Source organism: Panthera onca, chromosome D1 (genome assembly GCF_046562875.1).
Source record: "Panthera onca isolate mPanOnc1 chromosome D1, mPanOnc1 haplotype 2, whole genome shotgun sequence".
NCBI lineage: Eukaryota > Metazoa > Chordata > Mammalia > Carnivora > Felidae > Panthera > Panthera onca.
Window position 1 is genome coordinate 97,504,063 of NC_138348.1, and position 21,447 is coordinate 97,525,509.

Genomic DNA, 21,447 nt, shown 5'->3' on the forward strand with positions numbered 1-21,447 from the left:
AACAGGTTAGGATTATACAGTTCAACCGGAAGCAGAAGTATTTAGACATATTACAAAGGGACCTACTGGACAGAAACATTTAACCCACTGCAGGTATAAGTCACGCTCTACAGAGGAAACAGAGTGCACTAAATTGAGGTTAACCAACAGATTGATTCTCCCCTCCCTTCTTCCTAATATGTTAGTCACATCGTTCAAGACTTGACCATGTTTAGCTACCCTTGATGTTACGGGACTTCAAGGATTCCTAAGTGACCACCCATCTTTACCACATTTCCTCCAACAGTTCCTTAGCCCTAACCAGCCATCTTGAGATACTCCAAAACTGTATCTTAACATCAGGAATGATACTCTTTTTTGGCACTTTCGTAGCATCTCTAATGCTGTTATTTGCATGCTTTTTCTCGGCCATTAGAGCTTAAAAACATTCATTAAAAATCTTATGAAAGTATTCCCTATCTTAACTTCAAAATTGGAACTATGTATATAGTCTGGCAGAAACAGTGGAAAAGTCTTCACACATCCATTTGGGATGCAGGAAGAATTTCAACTATTTTGGAAGAAATCTTCAATTTGTGAGATCATATGCGTGACTGAGACAAGCTCTGCAAATAAGCACATCTTGACAAATATATCTGCTCATGTGAACAACTTAAATTTATCCTAACGAATTGAAGTATTCCATGTACAAAACAAAGTGAACAAGATAACTGCAAGACTAAAAGCACAAGATATGTGAGGTGGATTTTTTTTTTCTGCTCTAAAAGGACCACTTGAGGACTCTTCTGAAAAACCACTGAAAATATTTCAAATGTTATAAAAGATGCTTGGAAGATTTGGTATTTTTTCAGAAGAATTTTCCCAAACCAGATGGCAGCAAAGAGTAGACGAGGAACTCCTTTTTCCATTTCATGGACATCACCTAATAAATAACTGGACACATTCAGAAGAACAGACTCTAAAAATTCTTTTACGTGATTTCTTGGAATAAAAGATCTAATATTTATTAGTATAAACCGTTGATCAAAGTTGACCATTAACTAGCTTCTGACCTTTCCAACTAAAAATACGTGAGCGTTGAGATTCTTGGTATTTGTTAACATCAAAACTTTAACAATGCATCTGTCTTAATGACCTCAAGTCTCATCTTAGTTATACACCAAGCAGTGTCCAAACAAATATCCCCTATTGCCAACTAAAAACAGTCTTCTCACTGAGGAACTGCTATTTCAGGCAGACATTTCTGCTAATCAAAGGATGCGTTACTGTACTTCATTTTTAATTTTTAAAAACTTAATAGCAGTTGTGTAATTTTTTCTACCGTTCCCTTCTGTAAGTGGCAAGAATACTGATTTTCTATTTATAATAAGGAAATCAAGTTACTTTTGGAAATGGATTTTCAACTTAAAAAGTAATGTTAAAAAACGTATTAACAACAACTCATGTTAAAATTACAAGCAACATAAAATATAAAATTCCAAGGGCACCTGCATGGCTCAACCAGTTAACTGTCTGACTGTTGATCTCAGCTCAGGTCACGATCTCACAGTTTCATGGGTTCAAGCCCCACAAAACTCACAGTTTTGTGGGTTGTGCACTGACTGTGCAGAGCCTGCTTGGGACTTTCTCTCTCCCTCTCTTTCTGCCCCTCCCCCTGCTCACATGCATGCACACTCTCTCTCTCTCTCTCTCTCTCTCTCAAGAATAAATAAACTAAAAAAAAAAAAAAAAAAAAAGCCAGAAAATTTAAAAAAATATGTATAAAATTCCATCTAAAAAAATTAAGTAGCTGACAGTTCTGTGATTATAAGACTAGGGCAAATTATGAAGGCAATATCCAAATAATTTCAGTACAGAAAAAAATAGCCTACAAGATAAGGGCAATTCCTTACCGTGCATTCAAGAACACTCTATCTTCTCATTCTCTTTCTCACCACTTTCCTTCACCACAAATTTCACGTTCTAGCAATATCCCACACATAAAAAAATATACTTTCATATACATCCACTGTATTATCCATATCACGACCACCACCACACCTCCCCCCATACACACCTAAACATCCAACTTGAATCCTTACCTGTTAAAGAAGTTCTTCGTGAAGGTATTACTTCCTCCAAGAAAACTTCCCTTAACCATGTCTCCTCAGACTGTATTACAGTCGTGTCTCATTTTATTACACTTTGCATACACTGCATTTTGCACCAATTGAAGGTTTGTGACAACCTGCATCGAGCAAGTCTATCGGTGACATTGTTCCAACAGGTTTACCTCACGTCTCTGTGTCACATTTTGGTAATCCTCACAATATTTCACTTTTTCATTATATTTGTTACAGTGATCTGTAATCAGTGATTAGGACTTGCTGAAAGCTCAGATGATGGTTAACATTTTTTAGCATTAAGTATTTTTAGTTAAGGCATGTACTTTTTTTAGACATAATACAATCGCACACTTAACAGACTATATACAGCATGGTGCAAACATAACCTGTATATGCACTGAAAAACCAAAAAATTCATTTGACTTGCTTTATTAGTGGTCCGGAACCGAAGCTGCACTATCTGTGAAGTACGCCTGTATAAGTTACTAGAAACTATCTTATTCTCTATATTATCTTTCTCCGGTTCTCAGCAGTTATTCAGCAAGTAATTCTTGAAAAAATGACTCTCCTATGTTTTACTTCACTATTTTATATTGCTTAACAATGTTAATTACATTTACTTTCCACTTTAGACCTTCATGAAGTTTCCTTTGTACATATATCTGTACTCTCCTGGTACTCCTCTACTCCTCTGTAACCCTTCCCTTGATTCTCTGTAACCATTTCTCAATAGCCTTTGAGAGCAATTCTGTCCTCCCCCAAACATGTGACCCAAGCTATTATTTTGGTCAGCCTTCCCACACAATCTTTTTCTTTTGAACTCACCTATTCAAATTACTTCAACTACCATAACAGACACAACAGCAGTAGCCAAGACCTCACTTCTATAGAGCTCACATGCATGTCACTGAGTAGCCATTTACAGCCAGATATTCACAGGTACCTGTGGCGAGCAGCCTCTAAAGCATCCTCCAAAGAATCTTGCCTCCTGGAATTCGTGCTCTGTACAGTTCCCTCCCAAACAGAATTGATTTGCGTTACCAACAGACAATTATAAAAACGACAGCAGTGTGACTTCTGAGGTCAGCTCCTGAAGGTTCTTATGGCTCCCACCTTGCTAAGATCATGTGCTCTGGGTGAAGTGGGCCGCCTCAAACCTCCTCACAGAGAGGTCCGCCTGATGAGTAACTGAGGCCTCAACGACAAGCACTCACCCGGCATGTGAGCGAGTCACCTTGGAGGTGGATCCACCAGCTCCACTGAAGCCTTTGCTTATTCAGTAGCAGCCATCTGGACTACACCCTCATTAGAGACCTCGAAGCGGAACCACCCCGCTAAGTTGCTCCCTGATTTGATCACGGCAAATTATACGAGATAATAAATGTCTAGCAGCACTGCCCAACAGAACTTTTTGCACTGATTGAAATGGTCTATGTCTAATGTCCGACACAGTGCCCACTGACTACATATGGCTACTGAACACTTAAATGTGGTTAGTGTGCCTGAAGAATCACATTTTCAATTTTATCTGACTTTAACTAGTTTAAATTTGAATAGCCAGGTGTCTCATGGCCACCGTAAGTAGCAAGTTTATGTATTGTTTTGGGATAATCTATCCGCAGCAACAGACCACTCCTGTAGTACCTTAAACTAAATCTGCCCCTTACTGCATCTATCCTCTCCTCAATCTTTCATCTAACCAGTCAGCCAAACAAACATAATAAAACGAAACAAAACTGTGCCTCCTGTCTTTTACATTCCCCATCTTCGCAAGTGGTACCAACATCCAAACACCCAAGCCAGAAAGGTCTTCCCTTTCGCCACCTACCCTTTTCATACTGCTGGTATTCTTAACACCTTCTTAATGGCTCTATTTGTCTCTTCTCTTTTCTGTATGTTGGTACAACTTCAGTTTAGAACTTCGTCTTTTCACCTGGATTACTGAAAAATGTCCCTTCTTGGTCTCTCTGCCCCAAAACTGCTTCTTGAGACTAATCCATTCTTCACACTGCCACCCAAATGATCATGCTATGACATAACACTGATCTTATTACCCTTCTAATGTTTATTTTTGAGAGAGAGAGAGAGAGAGAGAGAAGAGAGAGAGAGAGAAGAGAGAGAGAGAGAACGAGAACATGAGTGGGGGAGGGGCAGAGAGAGAGGGAGACACAGAATCCGAAGCAGGCTCCAGGCTCTGAGCTGTCAACACACAGCCCAACACGGGGTCGAACTCACAAACCGCGAGATCATGACCTGGGTCAAAGTCGGACGCTCAACCCACTGAGCCACCCAGGTGTCCCTACCCTTCTCATGAAAGGTCTTCAGTGGCTTCCCACAATCCAGAAGATAAAACCCCATCTCCTCAGAACATAAAAATAATCTGGTGCCTCCCATCACTGCAACTTTATAAACTGCTATGCCCATCATCAACCCCTCTGCTCTAATCACCTATATGCTTTCTTAGAAACCGTGAGTAATTCACTTCTGTGCCTTTGATCATATTGCTACTTCTACCTGATCTGCTCTTCCATTCCTCACCTGTCTGGTAACTATGCCCCATCTTTCAAGATTCAACAGAAGCATTCACCTCTTCTGTGAAGCTATTTCCGATCTACCCAGAGAGTACTGATTCTTCTCAAGTCCCTACTGTACCTTGTGCACTTAGCTGCCTACATGTTTGTCTCCCTCTATTAGTCTAGAACTCCTCAAAGGCAGAAACTGCCTGATTCAATGCTAATATATCTGGTAGTATACCACAGTATTTAAGAACGTAGGTTGTAAAGTCAGACAAATTCAGACTAAAATCCTAGTTTTATCACTCACTAGGCACACCACTTAACCTTTCTGAGCTTATTTCTTCCCGTGTCAAATGGACATTTTATAACAAAACCCATTACTTCACACGATCATTATGAAAATTAAGTACAATACTATGTATAAAATATTACAGCGCCTATTATATAACTTTTACTCAATAAATATATTTTGGGTGGAGAGGTTAATGGTTGGGTTACTACCTCCTAGGTAGGTAAAGAAAGGGTTAGAAAGGTCAAAATAGAAGGTATCATCTTTGAAATAACTTGTTGGGTTACCCTAAAGACAAATGAAAGATAATCCAGGAAGCCTACTGGGTATCTACTATGTGGTTAGAAAAGTGCAGGAATGGCAAAAGGACTCAACTAGAAATAAATAAAAGCCTGAGGAAGAGCAGAGGTTCTAGATGGCATCAGACAGGAGAAGAGAAGCCTGGTGACGACCATAAAAATAAAGAGTTCATGCAAAAGGGTATGAGGGAGAAGGAAGAGAAGGTAAGAGATAGAAAAACAAAAATTTCAAAGTGGAATCCTTCCAAGCAATGACAAGATCTAAGATGTACTCATATTGCTAAAGCTCCCAGGATAAATCCTATGAAACTACAAATGCTGGGCTGCTTTTGACTAACAAGATGGATTGGGCCTTTTTAAATAACAGAATAAAAGTTTGGGGATTACATATTGATTCCATTTTATATTCTACCTTTTGCCTTGTGTGCCAGAGACAATGGAAGGATCTTAAGACAATCTGGCAAAATAAACAATGATATTTCTACTACAGTGTCCTGATGTTCTCTGGAACACAATTTAGAAATTGCTACTGTAGGGGCAGTCTGGATGGCTCAGTCTATAGAGCATACAACTCTTGATCTCGGGGTTGAGAGTTCAAGCTCCAAGATGGGTGTAGAGATTATGTAAAAAAAATTTTTTTTCATCTTTTTAAAAAAATTTTTTTTTACGTTTATTTATAAACGTAAAAGGGCAGAGAGAGAGGGAGACAGAGAATCGGAAGCAGGCTCCAGGCTCTGAGCCATCAGCCAAGAGCCCGACGCAGGGCTCGAACTCACGGACCGTGAGATCGTGACCCGAGCTGAAGTCGGACGCTTAACCGACTGAGCCACCCAGGCGCCCCAAAATTTTTAAATCTTAAAAAAAAAAAAAAGGGATTGCTGCTTCAAATTATGTTAAAAGAAACTAAACAACCTTCTTTGGCTGAAAAGTCAAATAATTTTATACTTTCTATTTGTGGATTCTGACTTTACAGAAAGGATGAGTCCCCAAAATTACGTGCAGTAGCAAATACCACAAACTAAAGAGTCAAAAGACCCGGATTTGAAACTTGGGTCCAAAAATGTACTACCTGGAAAATACTGGACTAGTCAATGAAGGCTATAAATCTAAGATTTTCCTCATCTGTAAAATGGGAATAACATTTGCCTTGTGGTATTGTTCTATGCATTAATTACAATGCTTATAAAGCATTTAGAATAATGCTTCATAAATGGAAGCTGTTATTGTTACTAAGTGAGAAAACAATTGTACAAGTATAATAAATGTAAACTAGTACTAGCATCATACGAATAAACATATGAAAGGGACAATAATTTGATTTGTCACATGTGACAAGACTGAAGTGAACTACACTGTTGTGAGATAATAACCTTCCCATTTTTAATTACAAAAAATAAGCCTGGGCAAATATTTTTATAATAACCAGATTATTTATAGACTATGAATTGGTTATTTACCTCCGTGTTATTTTTTTCCAGTCTGATTTTCACCTTCAGCAACCCTCAGAAAATAACAGAACATACTCCAGACTAGTCATATAGAGAACAGTAAACTTTTCAAGCTGGATAAGCAAAGGTTTCCTTATTGCTAACAGTGTGAGGAAGCAATGCTAGCTAAAATGAGATATGGTAAATATTTATGCAAAATTAACAGACCTTTACCCCACAGGGAGGCTGCAAGCATGGGAAAAAGCAGCTTCCCAGAACTCAGCATAGCGGATGTCTGCAGATCTCCCTAAGGGCTAGAAAAGTCTCCACATCCATAAGAATGCTTCAAAGGGCACGGCTTTTTTGCAGGCATCCTCTCTGTGGGTTTTAAACCTAGTAAAATTCTCAAATTGTAATTTCCTAGCCTTTCTCTACCTAGAAGCAGTACATATTCAATAAAAGATTTAGTTTGTAGGCTTCTTTTTTAAATCAACTATCTGCCTACCTCTGTTCTAGACTCTCTAAGGTTACTAAGAAAACGCAAGGAAAAAAAAAACCAATTTATAGCTAAAAAGGATTAGATTTTAAAAATACACTTAAATATCTCTTAAGCAAATTTCCTTTCCAATGTTATGACATAAAAAGTGGCTGGACTAAAATGATTCGTGCCACAGGATTTCAGTAACAACAACAAAAAATATCATTTATGAGGAAAAAACAAAGATTAAAATTAACTCTTTTATGGCTCGGAAGATAAATCTAGAGCTTTAGAGTAAAAGTGTTTACATATTTTTTTAAGAGGTAGAATATATAAAATGAATGATAAAGAAGGAAAGATCACTATTATAAACAAGAAATCTTTAAAAGGAAAATATCTCCATTGCCACTTAACCAAAGACTCTTGTTTAGGAAAAACTTAAACCCAATTTACTCAAATCACTTATACTTCACAAAGGCACCTAGTATTAAAATCATTCATTTGCTGCCTTCTTTTCCTTGTACTCAGTGTAACAATTTTTAAAGTCCCTTCTTACTGCTTTGTGTGCTTACAATACCAAAACAAACAAACAAACAAACAAAAAAAACCCAACAAAACAAAAAAACCCCACAAAACTTGTTTTAGATGGGCCTTAAACTTCTTAAAAGAACTTTAGAATAGTTATAATGGAAAATGATTTATAAGCAACATATATCAGGCTTCAAAAAAGTCCAATGTTTACAGATGTGTGTATTTAAAGCAATGAATAAGAAACCAAAACACAATGTAGCCATTCTTTAGAGGAAATGAGACAAAATCCCTCATGTCAGCAATCTGGAAAAGGGAGTAAGTGAATAGGTGATTAAAAATAGAAAGACTAAAATATAGTTACAAAATTATAATGCAAGACAACACTTTAATGGTGTTGTTGAAGACAAAATCCACTTTCTGGGCTTCGTCCAACTGATTCAAAAGATCAACGGACTGATCGAGATGAGCCAATCTGACTTATACTAGCAGGCCTGAGATCAGAAGGCCAAAGGAAAATGAACATTGGAATCATAATCCCAACTCTCTTGCTTAGAAACTATGTGACCTTAAGCAAGTTCGTGAATGTCTTAAAGCCTCATTTTTCTGTTTTAACATGGAGACAACAATATTTAACTTACACAGCTAAGAAGATTAAAAAAGACAATGCATAAAAAGTTCCTGGGACAGTGCCTAGCACTTAATATGTAGTCAATAAATACAAAAATCTTTTACCACATCCCAAATTTCTTTGTAAGACTAAACTGCATCCACTTTAAAGTGTTCATTTTTACCCACACTCACCTTTCCACCTTTCTGAAGTATAAAATACTAGTATACCAAGTCATCAGGATTTAAGCACTGTCTTGCTAAACAAACTACTGTACTTTCCAGAATCTTTCACTGATCAAATCAACATATTTACCACTGGATGTACAAAGTATAAGCCTAACAGGTTGCTAGCACCTTCAAAGAGGTAGCTAATGAGAGGGTCTCCCTCCAAGAGTGACTAAAGCAATGCCTAATCAATAAAATGTGATTTCTTCTATTCAAAAGCAATGAACATCTAAAGCTTCTTAAATTTCACCTTAAAGCACTGCCCTTTCCACTTTAAGTAACTCACCAAAACATAATTAAACTGAAAAAAGCAAAAGGAAACATAAAAGGACAAGTTTATGATGGGAAATAATTTAATTTGGAAAATAAGGTAAGTTTCATCAGTAATAATTTTATTTCCCCAAAATACACGACTTCTCACCTTAATCTACAGCATGACTCAACGGATGTCACTCTCACAGGTAAATTTCTTACTTGTTAAATATAAATCAACAGGTAGCAAGAGCTCAAAATAACTTTGCCAACACAATGACCCAGGAAGAGCAGCCATTCATTATTTACTGAATAAATGAATAAACAAATGAAGGAATGTTGTAAAGACAGAACTCAACAAATTCTGAGGGATCCAAGGCAGATGTAAAAGTTGATTGCCAATCCTAAAAGTCTTACCGCTTCAGCAACTAGACAGGTTAGTTACTATTTCAGTCTGAATTGAAATAACTGTCTCTCCCTGTCTATTCCTCCCTTCCAAATGTATCTTAATTCTAAAGACAACCTACAGTTTGAAATATAAAGGATAAGGAATACTATCACAGCAAGGAGAAAACACCGTCACAGCAGGAGCAGCAGAAAATACCTGTGAATTCAAAATCCTTGTACACGCATAGATCAAATTTTAGGAAAACCTAACAGCTACTGTAACTTACTGACCTCTTACGCGCTAGGTACTTAAATACTTTCTCACTTCACCTTCACAACAGCTCTGCCAAGTAAGTATTGTTATCCCCATTTTCACAGATGAGAAAACTAAGCTGCTGTTCTGAGAGGTAAATCTGCCTATGGTCCCAGATATAAGTAGCAGAACAAGCCTGACACCCTAAACCCAGGAGGCTCTTTTCTCTGCATCATCCTCAAACAGTTCCCTTCTATTGCTCCCTTTTACAAAAGCTGTATATACATATGATGTGTGACTATATATATATATATAGAGAGAGAGAGAGAGAGAGAGAGAGATATACACACACATAAAATTAAGAACTAAAACACCTTTTCCTTTCACAGCTACTTTTAATTTCTGACAAAGAGGATAGTCTCAAAAAGAATTCTGCCAGCGGAATCAAATTAATATAATTGCTAATATTTATCCACATAATATTTCGCTTAATTCCTATTTTTAGAAACAGGACTGTACCTTGTATCCTATTAAGCAATAACTGCATGATGAGAAGCTTCTCTTTTTTTACTGGTCACATCCAGGCAGCACACCCAACTTACTTCTAAACGCTGTCTTGAGAATTCTGATCTTGCGGAGCTTCTGAGTAAATACAGTAACTAGAAATCACAAATCTTTCCCCAAAATGTGCAACTAACAAATGCAACCGAGGTACAAATATATTACTCTGACAAAGGTGCTGACAAATTATTATCTCTGAAAACGATGTTTTTCAACTGTGATACAACAAAAAAAATAACATGAACAATGGCAAGTCCAAGGGTTATTCTCCATGGGGAAAATATTACTTACATTTTAAATAGACTATATTGTTCCAAGCAACCCAAGTCAGAATCAGTTCAATGCCAAGAAAAACTCAAATTTAAATAAAAAATGTATTTACAAGCTAATGGTTTCACAAGCCAAGCATTTTCTACTGCAGTTATACTACATGGATTCTGAAATGAGACTAACAACATAACTTAATTAAAGAAAACAAACCACTTGGATACCTAGAAAAACCATTTTATCCTAAGTGTTTCTAAGCACAGGGAAAGAAGCCCATTAAGAAAACAAAATTAGCTAGTCGTACTATACTAAAATAACCACTTTAATCAAATTATATACAATAATTTATTCACTAGTCTGTAAAAATCCTCTTTGATCACCTCACTGTCACCTGCCAATCTACAAACTGAAGGATTATATCTGCTTAATTCCTTCCCACTGTTGATTACATAATACCCCTTTCCCCAAAGAATTTCCTTGTGAAGCTGATGATCACAGATGCATAATGTAGAAATGACAAGTTATTGTATTACGCTGTATGCTAATAATATCTATAAAGTCTTGAGTCAAAATGGAGGCTTGAAGTCCCTCAGACAACTAACCTGAGCAGAGGAAAGTGGCTTTAATTATTTCTAAGCCAAAGTTAGACTCTCTTCCTTACTTTTAGATCACCTTAGGGATCTCCTTACAGATTGATCGGAGCCTTTCTCTGCCCAGCAAATAGCAAAGGTGAATAGAAGATTTTTAGAAATGATTCTGATGTTCTTCCTCTAGAGTAAGTAACATCACTGACTGGGAACTCCCAGAACACTTAGAGCCATTAAGGGCTGGGATTCCTTTCAGCTGGCACCATGCCAACAGAGGCTCAGTGAGAAATGAACCCTCCTGCAAATCAAATCTGTTGCCATGTTATTTTTTCCAGGGGTTAATTACCTGCTTCTGCTATACACACACACTCTCTCTCTTTCTCTTTCCCTCTCCCTCTAAAGTGGAGAAAAGGAGGTGCTGGGAAAACAGATGACATTCTGCTGGTAAGCCTCCTCCAGAAATACTCAAAACGAAATCAAAATAGGTTTCTGGCTGTCAAAATCCAGATACACTCCATGAACATCCTCTCCTACTTGACACCTGTCAGTCCCTGGTACCATTACCTCAAACTACTAGACAGTAAAACTTCACTAAAGGAAGTCACACTTTCAGACTTTATCTTTCAGAGCTAGTGAAATATTTACGGGTGAAATGTTGAGAAACTGCTTCAAAATAATCTGATGGAGAAGCAGGGCAAGCAAACAGATGAACCAAGGCTGTCCATACACTGGTAATTATTGCAGCTAATGACGGGTACATGGAGGTTCATCATACTATTCTCTGTACTTCCGTGTATCTTTGAAATATTCCATTAAAAAAATAAAATTTTTACAGATTCAAAACAACCCATCTAATAAGCATTTATGGAGTACTTCCTGTGGTAGACTATGTTACTGTTCCTAATTTTTCCCTCTCCTCTCTCCTTCCTTGAGAGATTTATACACCCTCACCCATCAGTATGTGATTTGCAATGCCACCTGTCGGAGGAGGACACCTCCCTGGCACACTGCAATGAGCCTGACTGTATGACTTGCTTTGGCCAATGACACGTGAATGATTTACGTACACCAGGCTGAGTAGAAGCTTTAAGAGCCACTGCATGTTTGCATGTTTCCTGCTCTCTCCCTCTGCCATGCAAATGACATATCCCAGACAGGGACTACTCCTTCAGCCAGGGCTCCAAAAATGTTACAGCCAATCCACAGCTAACAAGGTGTAATGCAAGCAAGAAATAAACCAGTGTTGCAAGCCACTGAAATTGGAAGCTGTTGTTATGGTAGTACAACCTAGCAGAAACAGATATACCTACTACCGGCTAAATATAAAGAATATTAAAATGATAGGCTGCTATATTTGTAAGGATGTTTTGGTAGATAGACAAAGTTTAGCTGAGGAGAGTATGAGAAGTGGTAGGTGTGTAGGGATAGAGGTAAGATCAGAGGGAGACTTTATTATTACTGTTATATATCACTGGAATTTTCTGGTGTGTTTTTTTTTTTTTTTTAACCTGAACAACACTATCTGACTGGTTGACTAATTTGGACTATTTTCTTCTTATGGTTCTTTATATTAAAAAAGAATAAAAACACAGTAAAGCAAATAGTAATCACTTAAAAATCAATAAGAACTATTCTCCTACCTTTGAGGAACTCAAAACTTAGTTGGCAATGTAGCTTTAAAGAAAGCCTCTTCCCAGAAAGTATTCATTGTTAATTTTTTAAAGCAACAAAGGGTAAATGCAAGCCAAAAATAAATAAATAAATAAAAGTATAACATCTGCAATTCGATCAGTTTTTTTAAGGTTCAAGCAAAGCCAGTACAGGGTTTTGTATACGAGTGGTACAGCCATTGATTTCAAAGGAAATTCTCTTATTTCTGTAGGCCAGTTAAACTAGTGAAGAAGCATGCTTGAACCATTAAGTTTTGTGAACAAGCCTTAACCAGTACTATAGATAAGGTATCCACTCCATTAAGTTAACCCATGTACAGTAAAATTACAGTTAGAAGAAGAAAAGAAAAAAAGGAAGAACTCCTAACCCTATCACAGCGATTAAACAACACCTGAATGGCCACAGAAGTCAAGGTCCACAGAGTTAACTCTTGACTGCATAAGAATGTTTTCTCCTTAAATTTGAGCAATATCTGAACAAAGCAGTAACTTGCAAATATGATTACAAGCATGTCTGCACTATTCATCTTAAGATCTCAAAGCATCTCACAGACATTAATTTAACCTTCCCATCCCCTGAAAGGTAGATGTTACATAACATTATAACCATCCATCCTGCTGCTACAAAATATTTCAATACCCCTTCAGCAGTACTCGCTCTGAGAAGGCCTTGCCCAAAAAGCCAATAAAACAGGAAATAAGCTGACAGTGCATGTGCCACCAACAATCTCTGAAAAGATCAGACCTTCACCCACAAGAACCACTTCCTCTGAGTAAACCACAGAGACAGTACAGGGCAAACCACATCATACCAGCTTGTGTCCGGAGCGCAGGCAGATAACCCATCTAAAATCAATGGAAGGATATATTTAAGCCCCTTCGTGAGATTTCTTACACGGATTTAAGTGTACAAATCTTCCTCAACTTACGATGGAGTTCCGTCCCGATAAACCCATTGTTAAGTGGGAACTATCGGTAAGTCAAAAACGCACTGAACGCATAACCTTCGGGACATGACAGCCTAGCCTAGCCTACCTGAGACGTGCGCAGAACACGTACATGAGCCTACAGCTGGGCACAATCATGTAACACGAAACCTTTTTCATAACAAAGCGTTGAGCATCCCACGTAATTTATCGAATACAATACTGAAAATGAAAAGCAGAATGATTCTCGGGGTGCCGAATGGTTGTAAGTATACTGGTTGTTTAGCCTTGTGACCATACGGCTGACTGGGAACAGCGGACGTGCTGCCTCTGCCCAGCATCGAGAGAGTACCGTGCCACACAGCCCTAGCACAGAAAAATACCAACATTCCAATTCCAAAGTACAGTGTCTACTGAAGGCACATTGCTTCTGCACTCTTAAAGTCTTAAAAAACTATGGTAAGTTGGGAACCATCTGTACTTTGGGGACTTGTGATTCTTCTAGATAAGATACAGCCACCTTTCTGCATTACACGACCAATTTTACATATAACTTCTTCAGATGCCGATGAAATCTCCGGTTTACGACAATATAATCTACATTTTCTGAATTCAAAGAAGACCCACAAAATCCTCTTTGACCTTGTCAGTATGTAAACCTAAAATCAGTATTTAAATGTGATATTTGACCAAAAGTACAGTCTCAGAGCAATATCATTAAATGACAACAATAAGCTTTGTAACATTAAAGAAAAAGCAGTGTACAAGTGGCAATTAACTGTAAGCATGAACTAAACCCGGTTTTCTTAGATTTCTCTGTGAATTTCTTCGTGAATTGTTACTCACAGTCCCAAGACAGGAAATCTAATTTTTCATTGGCCATTAGATTTGCTTGTCTTTCAACACTGGGAAGCCACCCAGGCCTATCATGTGACTATGATCTCAAAAACCAGGATTCAGCATTTGAATTAGTAAAAGATCCTGTTTTGGTATGAATCTAAACTGTCAGCTGCATTGGTACATGCTAATTCAATAAGGCAAACTTAGTGTAAATTTCTTCTTTTACTGAAAGTCGATAATGTACGCTTATGCAATTGAGGCAAAGCCTCTAACCTTCAGCACCATCAAGTGTTACCTCCACAGAATCAAAAAGCTAAGAATGATTCTACAGCACTAGCTTCAAAAGCTTGTCTGGGAGGTAGAAGCTGCCTTACAAAACCTTTCAAACTTGGCTATCTCGGTACTCTACATACTCTAAGTTGCAAAAGTAAAATGCCCTCACTTTGGCATGTTTCCAAAATTCTAAAGTTTGAGGAAACAAAATCATGAGCAAAAGGCAAAAGAACAAAGACATCTATTTAAATAATTTTAAACTAAGTTACCATCAGTGAAAAAGGTCTACTAATAAAACATTCAAGAGCTCTACAATCTTATGTATTTTGTAATAATTCAATGCGTACTTTTTCCTTCTTTTATGGTCTCTTATCATTAGTAACAGTTCTTATAAATACAGTGACAAAAAGAGACAGTATTATTTCAATATTAACAACAGTGCATCTCACTGGAAGAATAACGCTAAGCATTGCAGGTCTATTTCTTTTTCACTAATATGTGGAAACAAAAAAAAATGCAAAAAGTGACATAAAATTTAAGGTGAGACTGAAAAACTACTGCAGGAAAAAAAAAAAAGGGAATAACTTCCAGATATATCTCACCCCACTGCGACAGATATTTTACTTTAGAGCTACAATCACATCTCTTCATTTACTTACAAGTTCAGAAATGTTTTATATTCACTTCTGATTGATTTTCAAGCAAGGATTCCTCTAATGTTTATTATTTTTGTTTGCTACCCATTTGTCACATAACTGATAACACTTGTCACATTAGGGGCACTCATATTTTAAAGAATCACTTTGGAAAGAAGCCTTTTATAACATACATAATTGCTTGATTTAGTAATTATGCTGTTTGTATAAATTTGTTTTATTTGATTGTGATATCTCCCATATCCATTGTAAAAACTATCTAAAATAAAAGTGAGAATCTCTATAGCCCTAATTTTGGGCTATGCCTGGAAAAAACTGAAGACCCTGTGAATTACATTAAACTGAAGTTGGAAATTGCTGCTCTAGAATATGGGTAAAGATAAAATACAGAAGTACATCTAAGGAACAAAATCACTTTGCACTAGGAGAGCGACTGAGGAAAAGTTAATAAAACACTAAGAGGGGCAGGATAATTGTTAGACAACAAATCATCAGAAATACAAACTGGCTAAGCAAAGAATAGGGTGGGGGTAGGGAAGAGCTGCTGATTAACTGTCTAAGCCAGTTAGAGTCATATAAACACAAAATGGGAGGACAGCAAGTACATACAAGTAACAGGACAAATCAAAAGTCTGAGCTAAAGATCAGGAAAAACTTCCTGACTACAAGATCTATCAGATTGTTGTTCAGTCTCTTGAGGAAATGACGAGAGCTTTATCCTCTAGAGATACTTCAGGCAAGAATGTATAAAGGATAGAAAGCATCCTATAAGAAAAATCTAACTTGGTCAGATTGGAAGATTACTAAAGGAAAGTAAGAAAAAAATAATACACATAGAAACACCATAATTTAAAGTAAAAAGTGGGGGTAGGACTTGAGAGCCAGAAAAATCTAAGTTAAAATGGTGGCTCTGTCCTTTCCAGTTTTATAATCTTGACTTAAATTCTATGAGTTGCCTGAAGTGTAAGTGATGATCTGACCCGGGGGGGGGGGGGGGGGGGGGAGTCAGAAACATTGTAAATGTTAAAGAATTACACCACAGTAAGATATTGCTACATACACAAGAGTGTTTTACTCAAAAGAAAACAAAATGTTACTCATTTTATACTTTCAGTTCAAATGCCACCACATTTTGAAGACTCTTAATTATTAAAAGGGAAAAGAGAATATCATCAAATGAACATTTAAAACATCATCAAAACCAAGTTTTAACAAACAAGACTGAAAGAAGTTAAGCTCCAGCTCCCTGTTCCTGAAAATGTGACATGGTCAATTTCTAGGAGATAAGCAATTATATGATAAGAAACATTTCTAGTAACTTTGTCAGACAACCATGATGTAAGAGTCTCTCCAATTACCTCTGGAAAACCATTAAAATATCCTGCTCTCTGTGACCCATATCAGTTTGCTTCAAATTTCATTTCCTAAACTGAAAATTCAAACTTAATTTTAAAAATCCTATGTTAACTCAATGCTATCTACATTTTAACAAGAAATCACCAATGGGTTAAGCAGCATCACCAGGTTAACATATTTTTGCAGTGATTCAACTAAAGATTCTCTTGTCACCTCACTAAATAAATGAGAACATCTTATAAATGTGCCATTAATCAGGAAGACTATAGCTCTGCACTTTTTTAAAAACTTCACACTGTACACGTTGACTCATGTAAAAGTGTGCAAGTGAATGTACTAATGCACGCCTATATGAATCAAGATTTTATACTGTGCCGGAAGAAAGCAACATTAAACTGAATACAAAGCTAGCACTGTGATCCTGATCCCCAATATCAATTTTGTATTTATCAAATGACTGACTTCACAAGTAAACATTACAAACAATCTAACCTTGCATATGACTCAGGCAACCTTGAAAATAGCACTCATACAGGAGTGTTTTGTTTTCTTTTTTTAATCAAAAGCATTATGTGGCAATGAGGGCAGAAAAAGCATCATGAATGAAAATGTTAATTACTGGGTACATGCGTATAAAGTCACAGGTTTGCATACTCACTGAAAGTTTGCTTAAGTTAAACAAGCTCAAACTTGAACCCAGTACTAAGGAAATGCCAATATATCAAAAACCTTTGTTTTATCCATCAAAGTAACAAAATCCACAAGTCCTAGACCAGACAAAGGTCTATTTATTTCAAGTAAGACCCTTATAACAAAATCCTACCTGTATCGTCCCTGAAAAGTCACTGTTCTAGAATCTGGCCTGAAATCATTTAGTGAGTCCACTGAAAGAGCATTCTCTCGCCTCTATCTCTCAGAAGAAATTCCAAGTGCCATAAGACCCCTAAACGCTCCAGGACAGAAGACAGGCATCTAAGAGGACTGCCAACAATTAGGATACGTTTTGGGACTGAACACGGCAGTCAATGCAAAGTGAAGAGCAGCAATCAGGTATTTCTGCCACTTTTCAAGTGCTGATTCTCAAAGTGGAAAGAAAACTATATATCTCACAGAAGTTACAAAGCAAGACACTAGACGGTATTCATAAGCTTCTTAGATTAAAAAAAAACAAAACAAAACAAAAAAACCTATTCATATACCCTACATGAAAACAGTAGCTACCATGAACATAGTTTGGATTTTAAATTGACGACTATACCTTTCAAAAAGTGGAGCATGAGGGGTCTGGAGAGTAGACGAAGAGGAAGAGAAGGGAGCAAATGAATGTGTTAATTTAACTGCAAAATAATAACAGGATATAACAGAGTTCTGAGTATCCACAGTGACCAATCAGAGCCTAAACATAGCTGAATTCCATCCCAGCCCCAGCACGTCCCTAACACAAGAATAAAACCCTTCTTATCTTGTTCAGCCATGTGTCGCCTGCCACAAACTGCAAAACAGAACAACGCCCAAAACCAGCTAGTCTGATTTCAACTGAGGACAGACAGACTCTGTAGTCAGAAGCACCACAATGAAAGAACTCTAACTCACACAGCTGGCCTGGTGGGTCTGCACACTCTACAAAACAAAGCCATACCACATACGGTACTTCAAACTTGAAAGGATCTTTAAAAAGCTACACTGGCACTGTTAATTTGCCAGTAGCTCTAGAATCAGCAAAATATACCTACAGTATACTGGAAGTGGACAGTGAGAAGAGAGGATGAAGGAGGTAGAGCCGAGAAGCTAAGAACTATTCTGTACTCATAACTTTGTTAAGGTACCCTAGAAAAAAAGTAACACTAACCCAGCACTTCCCTATTTCACTCCAACATATATTCAGATCAGAGACAGCTACTCTTCTAATGCACAAATAGATGCTTGATATTTACAGAAGACGTAAAGAAAATGTAATAGTCACCCAAGAATAATCTTATTAAAAGAAAACAAACGAGTAAATCCCTAAGATACAGGTATCCATACTGTCTCAGCAATGCATATTAAATTAAATGGCTATTAAATGGTTTTTTTACTGTTTAAAAAAAAATCTATAAAATCAGCCAGCCCCTGAACTAATTCAAGGATACTAACACCCAAACCAATTTGCAGATTCATCTTATAGTTAGAATACTCATCTTTTAATCCTTCGTGCCTAGCACAGTGCCTGGTAAAGGACATTTATTGACTGCATGCTTATTGTATATTTGTATCTCATCTAAGCTATGAGAAAAAAAAACCCCAAATCCCAAGATTTTATTTCCAAGATAATGGAAAAAGGAAAAAAAAAATCTCTGAGCACAGAGAAGAAGAAAGGTTATCAGGTGGGCACTATTAGGTGATTTTCATGTGAAATGAGCTGGTGACCCTAGGTTCTGTTTCTACAAAATTAAACACCCCTAATGCCACAATAAAAACTACCAACACTACACTATTTCCTAATAAGACTTCTTGTCTAAAGGCTCAACAGAGAGGGCAAGAATTGAATGAACCAGGAAAATAAAAACAATTACCCACACACCCGTTCAAGTGATGTCTCCGTACCAAAACACCCTGAAAGTTAAAGGACTGGGGATGATTCAAGGAAATTAAGATAAGAATTGTTGCTACTCATGATACGGGTACAATCTGAAAAGCTGAAAACCAAAATTCATCTTAAAGAAAAATACGCAAAGACAACAGTTTAAATATTTGATGGAATCTTTTAGGTGAACATTCACGTGACACTGGAAAGCATCAACAGGAAGAGGAAGTTCTGTTTCTGGAGTAGCTGTTATGGTATGATAATGGAATTTGGCCCTTTTAAAATCAACAAATGAGTCTTACAATTGGGTGAAACTCTCTTATTAGGAAATTCAACTATTTTTTTGCGAGAGCACTATGGTTGCGCTTTTCATCAAAGTGCTTTCTTTGGCCCCCTAGTTCAGTCGTTTGATTTTTTTTTTTTTTTTTTTTGATGATGTAATGGTTTGAACAGTGACTAAAAAAAAAAGGTTGACTGAAATTTGGAATCAGCACACAATGTCATCATGAAAGTGAGAAATAAAATACAGTAGTGGAATTTATCATTGAAAACAATATTCCAAAGAATAACCCTTAAGGGTAAAGAAGCTCCACTTACCAACCACCAGCAACATAGATAAAACCTATAAAGGACCCACAGAACTCAACAAATCCACCTGCCATGCTTGTACTACCTAATTCGCTTAGGGTTTGTATCCCTTAAATGTAAATACTTCTCAAAGACAAAATACTAAAAATGCAGCAATTAAAATCAAGCCTCATGACTTTCTCTCCCCCTTTTTAGCTCCAACAAGAGCCTGTGATTTACCAGTAATTTCAATATTCTGTAAAATTATTAGATAATCAACGCTACACAGGTCAACATTCAAAGATCAAGTTCAAAAACCACCATGCAGCAGTCTCAGAATGAAGTTTACAAATAGCAATTCCTAAAAATCTAACAGGGTCTGGAGAACCACAGGGCAGGAGTAAAACTGATGATGCACCAATACCCCAGCCGACTTCGGGCACTGACCTTCACCCAAAATGACCTTCCTCTGGTTCCAAGATAAGTACAGAATCCCAATGCACAGTACAGACACAAAACCACAATCATGGTTTGACCTACCCCTTCGCCGAGAATCTGGAGAAAAGTTTCTCCCCAGAAAAAAAAAAATAAAAAAGCTACATTTCCAAATCCAATCAACCGGGTAACTTGGCAGCAACCCCAGACTAATTGCAGAGCTCCCAAACAACCCTCTCTCCTCTGCCTGTCAACTTCACTGGTCAAAGGCAATCGGCTATCACGGACTCTCTGCTAGGTCAGGCCGAACCCAGGGAAGCTAAAGCGCAAGGGGAGCTTCATACCAACCTGTCGGTGATAGTAGACTGTGTGCCGCTCATTGGGGCCCTTGGCGAGAGGTCCTTCTTTTATCCAACTTGCATTTTACAGTAACACCTCCACCCCACCCCCAGTGCACTGGGATCAGGCCCGACTCCGTAAGGGACACAAAAGTCCAATTCAAAACTCCATGCAGTCATCTAGAACGTCCGACTGGAAGGGGTCAAGGAAAGGGGATGTAGGTCGGAGCAAAACAGGGTATCTCCCAAAACAACCCGAGAAAGTCTGCCAGAAGGCGAGTTCTAGAGCTAGAGGGCAATCCTCGGGAAGGCACACGGAGAAAACTCCGTCACGGGGGGGAAGTCGGCGAGCCGCAGGGAAGGGGCCCGGGAGTCCCTCCGGGGCTGGGGCGGGATCAGCTCGGGGCTGGGTGTCGGCTCCTCCTCCGGAGTCTCGGGGGCTCGCGAGTCCCCGCCGCCGCGGGGCCAGCCGCTGTGGTCTCCGCTCTCTATCTGGGGCTGCCGGCCGCTCGTGGCCGCAGCCTAGGCAGCGTCTCGGGCCGTCCCGCGCCAGGCTCGCGCGGCCCCATGTCCCCGGGCCGGGGGACCCCTCTCGTCTTCCTCGCCGCCCCCACCAAGCTCCGGACGCTGGGACGACCGCGGGCGCCGGGGGAAGGGGTCCCGCAGCCAGAGGTGACAGGAACTTGGTCTCTCAGCGCCGCGGGCTGCTCCCCATCCCTGGGAGGCCCGGACTCTTCCGCAGTCGGCACGGGCGGCGGCGGCTCCTCCCCGACGCGCCGGTAGGCGGCGGTTCCCGCGAGGGGCGGGAGGTTCCCGTCCGGCCCGGCCTCGAAGCACCGGCCCCGGAGGCCGGCGGCGCGGCGAGAGCGACCACTCGGAGCGCAGGACCGGCTCGTCGGGTCCTGGGGCCCTCGCGGGAGCGCGCGCGGCGGGCGGAGGAGGCCGCCGGCGGTGGGGGCCGCGCGACGATCGCAGGCGCGCGCACGGGTTCCGGTTCCGGTTCTGTCTTCCCGGCCCCGGCCGCGTCCAGCGCGAGC

The 21,447-nt window shown here is 38.8% G+C and overlaps 1 protein-coding gene across 5 annotated transcripts in view; it reads right to left on the reverse strand.

The window, feature by feature from the left end:
* ARHGEF12 (Rho guanine nucleotide exchange factor 12) overlaps positions 1-21,339 on the reverse strand; it is a 150,338-nt gene extending 128,999 nt beyond the window's left edge. For 2 of the 5 annotated variants that reach the window (XM_078432850.2, XM_078432849.2), the window contains exon 1: positions 20,421-21,335. In XM_078432850.2, coding sequence (XP_078288976.2) covers positions 20,421-20,452 — 32 coding nt within the window. In that variant the 5' untranslated portion in view covers positions 20,453-21,335. Of the gene's footprint in view, positions 1-17,765; positions 17,791-20,420 lie in introns of those variants that run through there. The other 3 variants (XM_078432851.2, XM_078432852.2, XM_078432854.2) reach the window with 3 other exon arrangements.
* Positions 21,340-21,447: the final 108 nt, after the last annotated feature.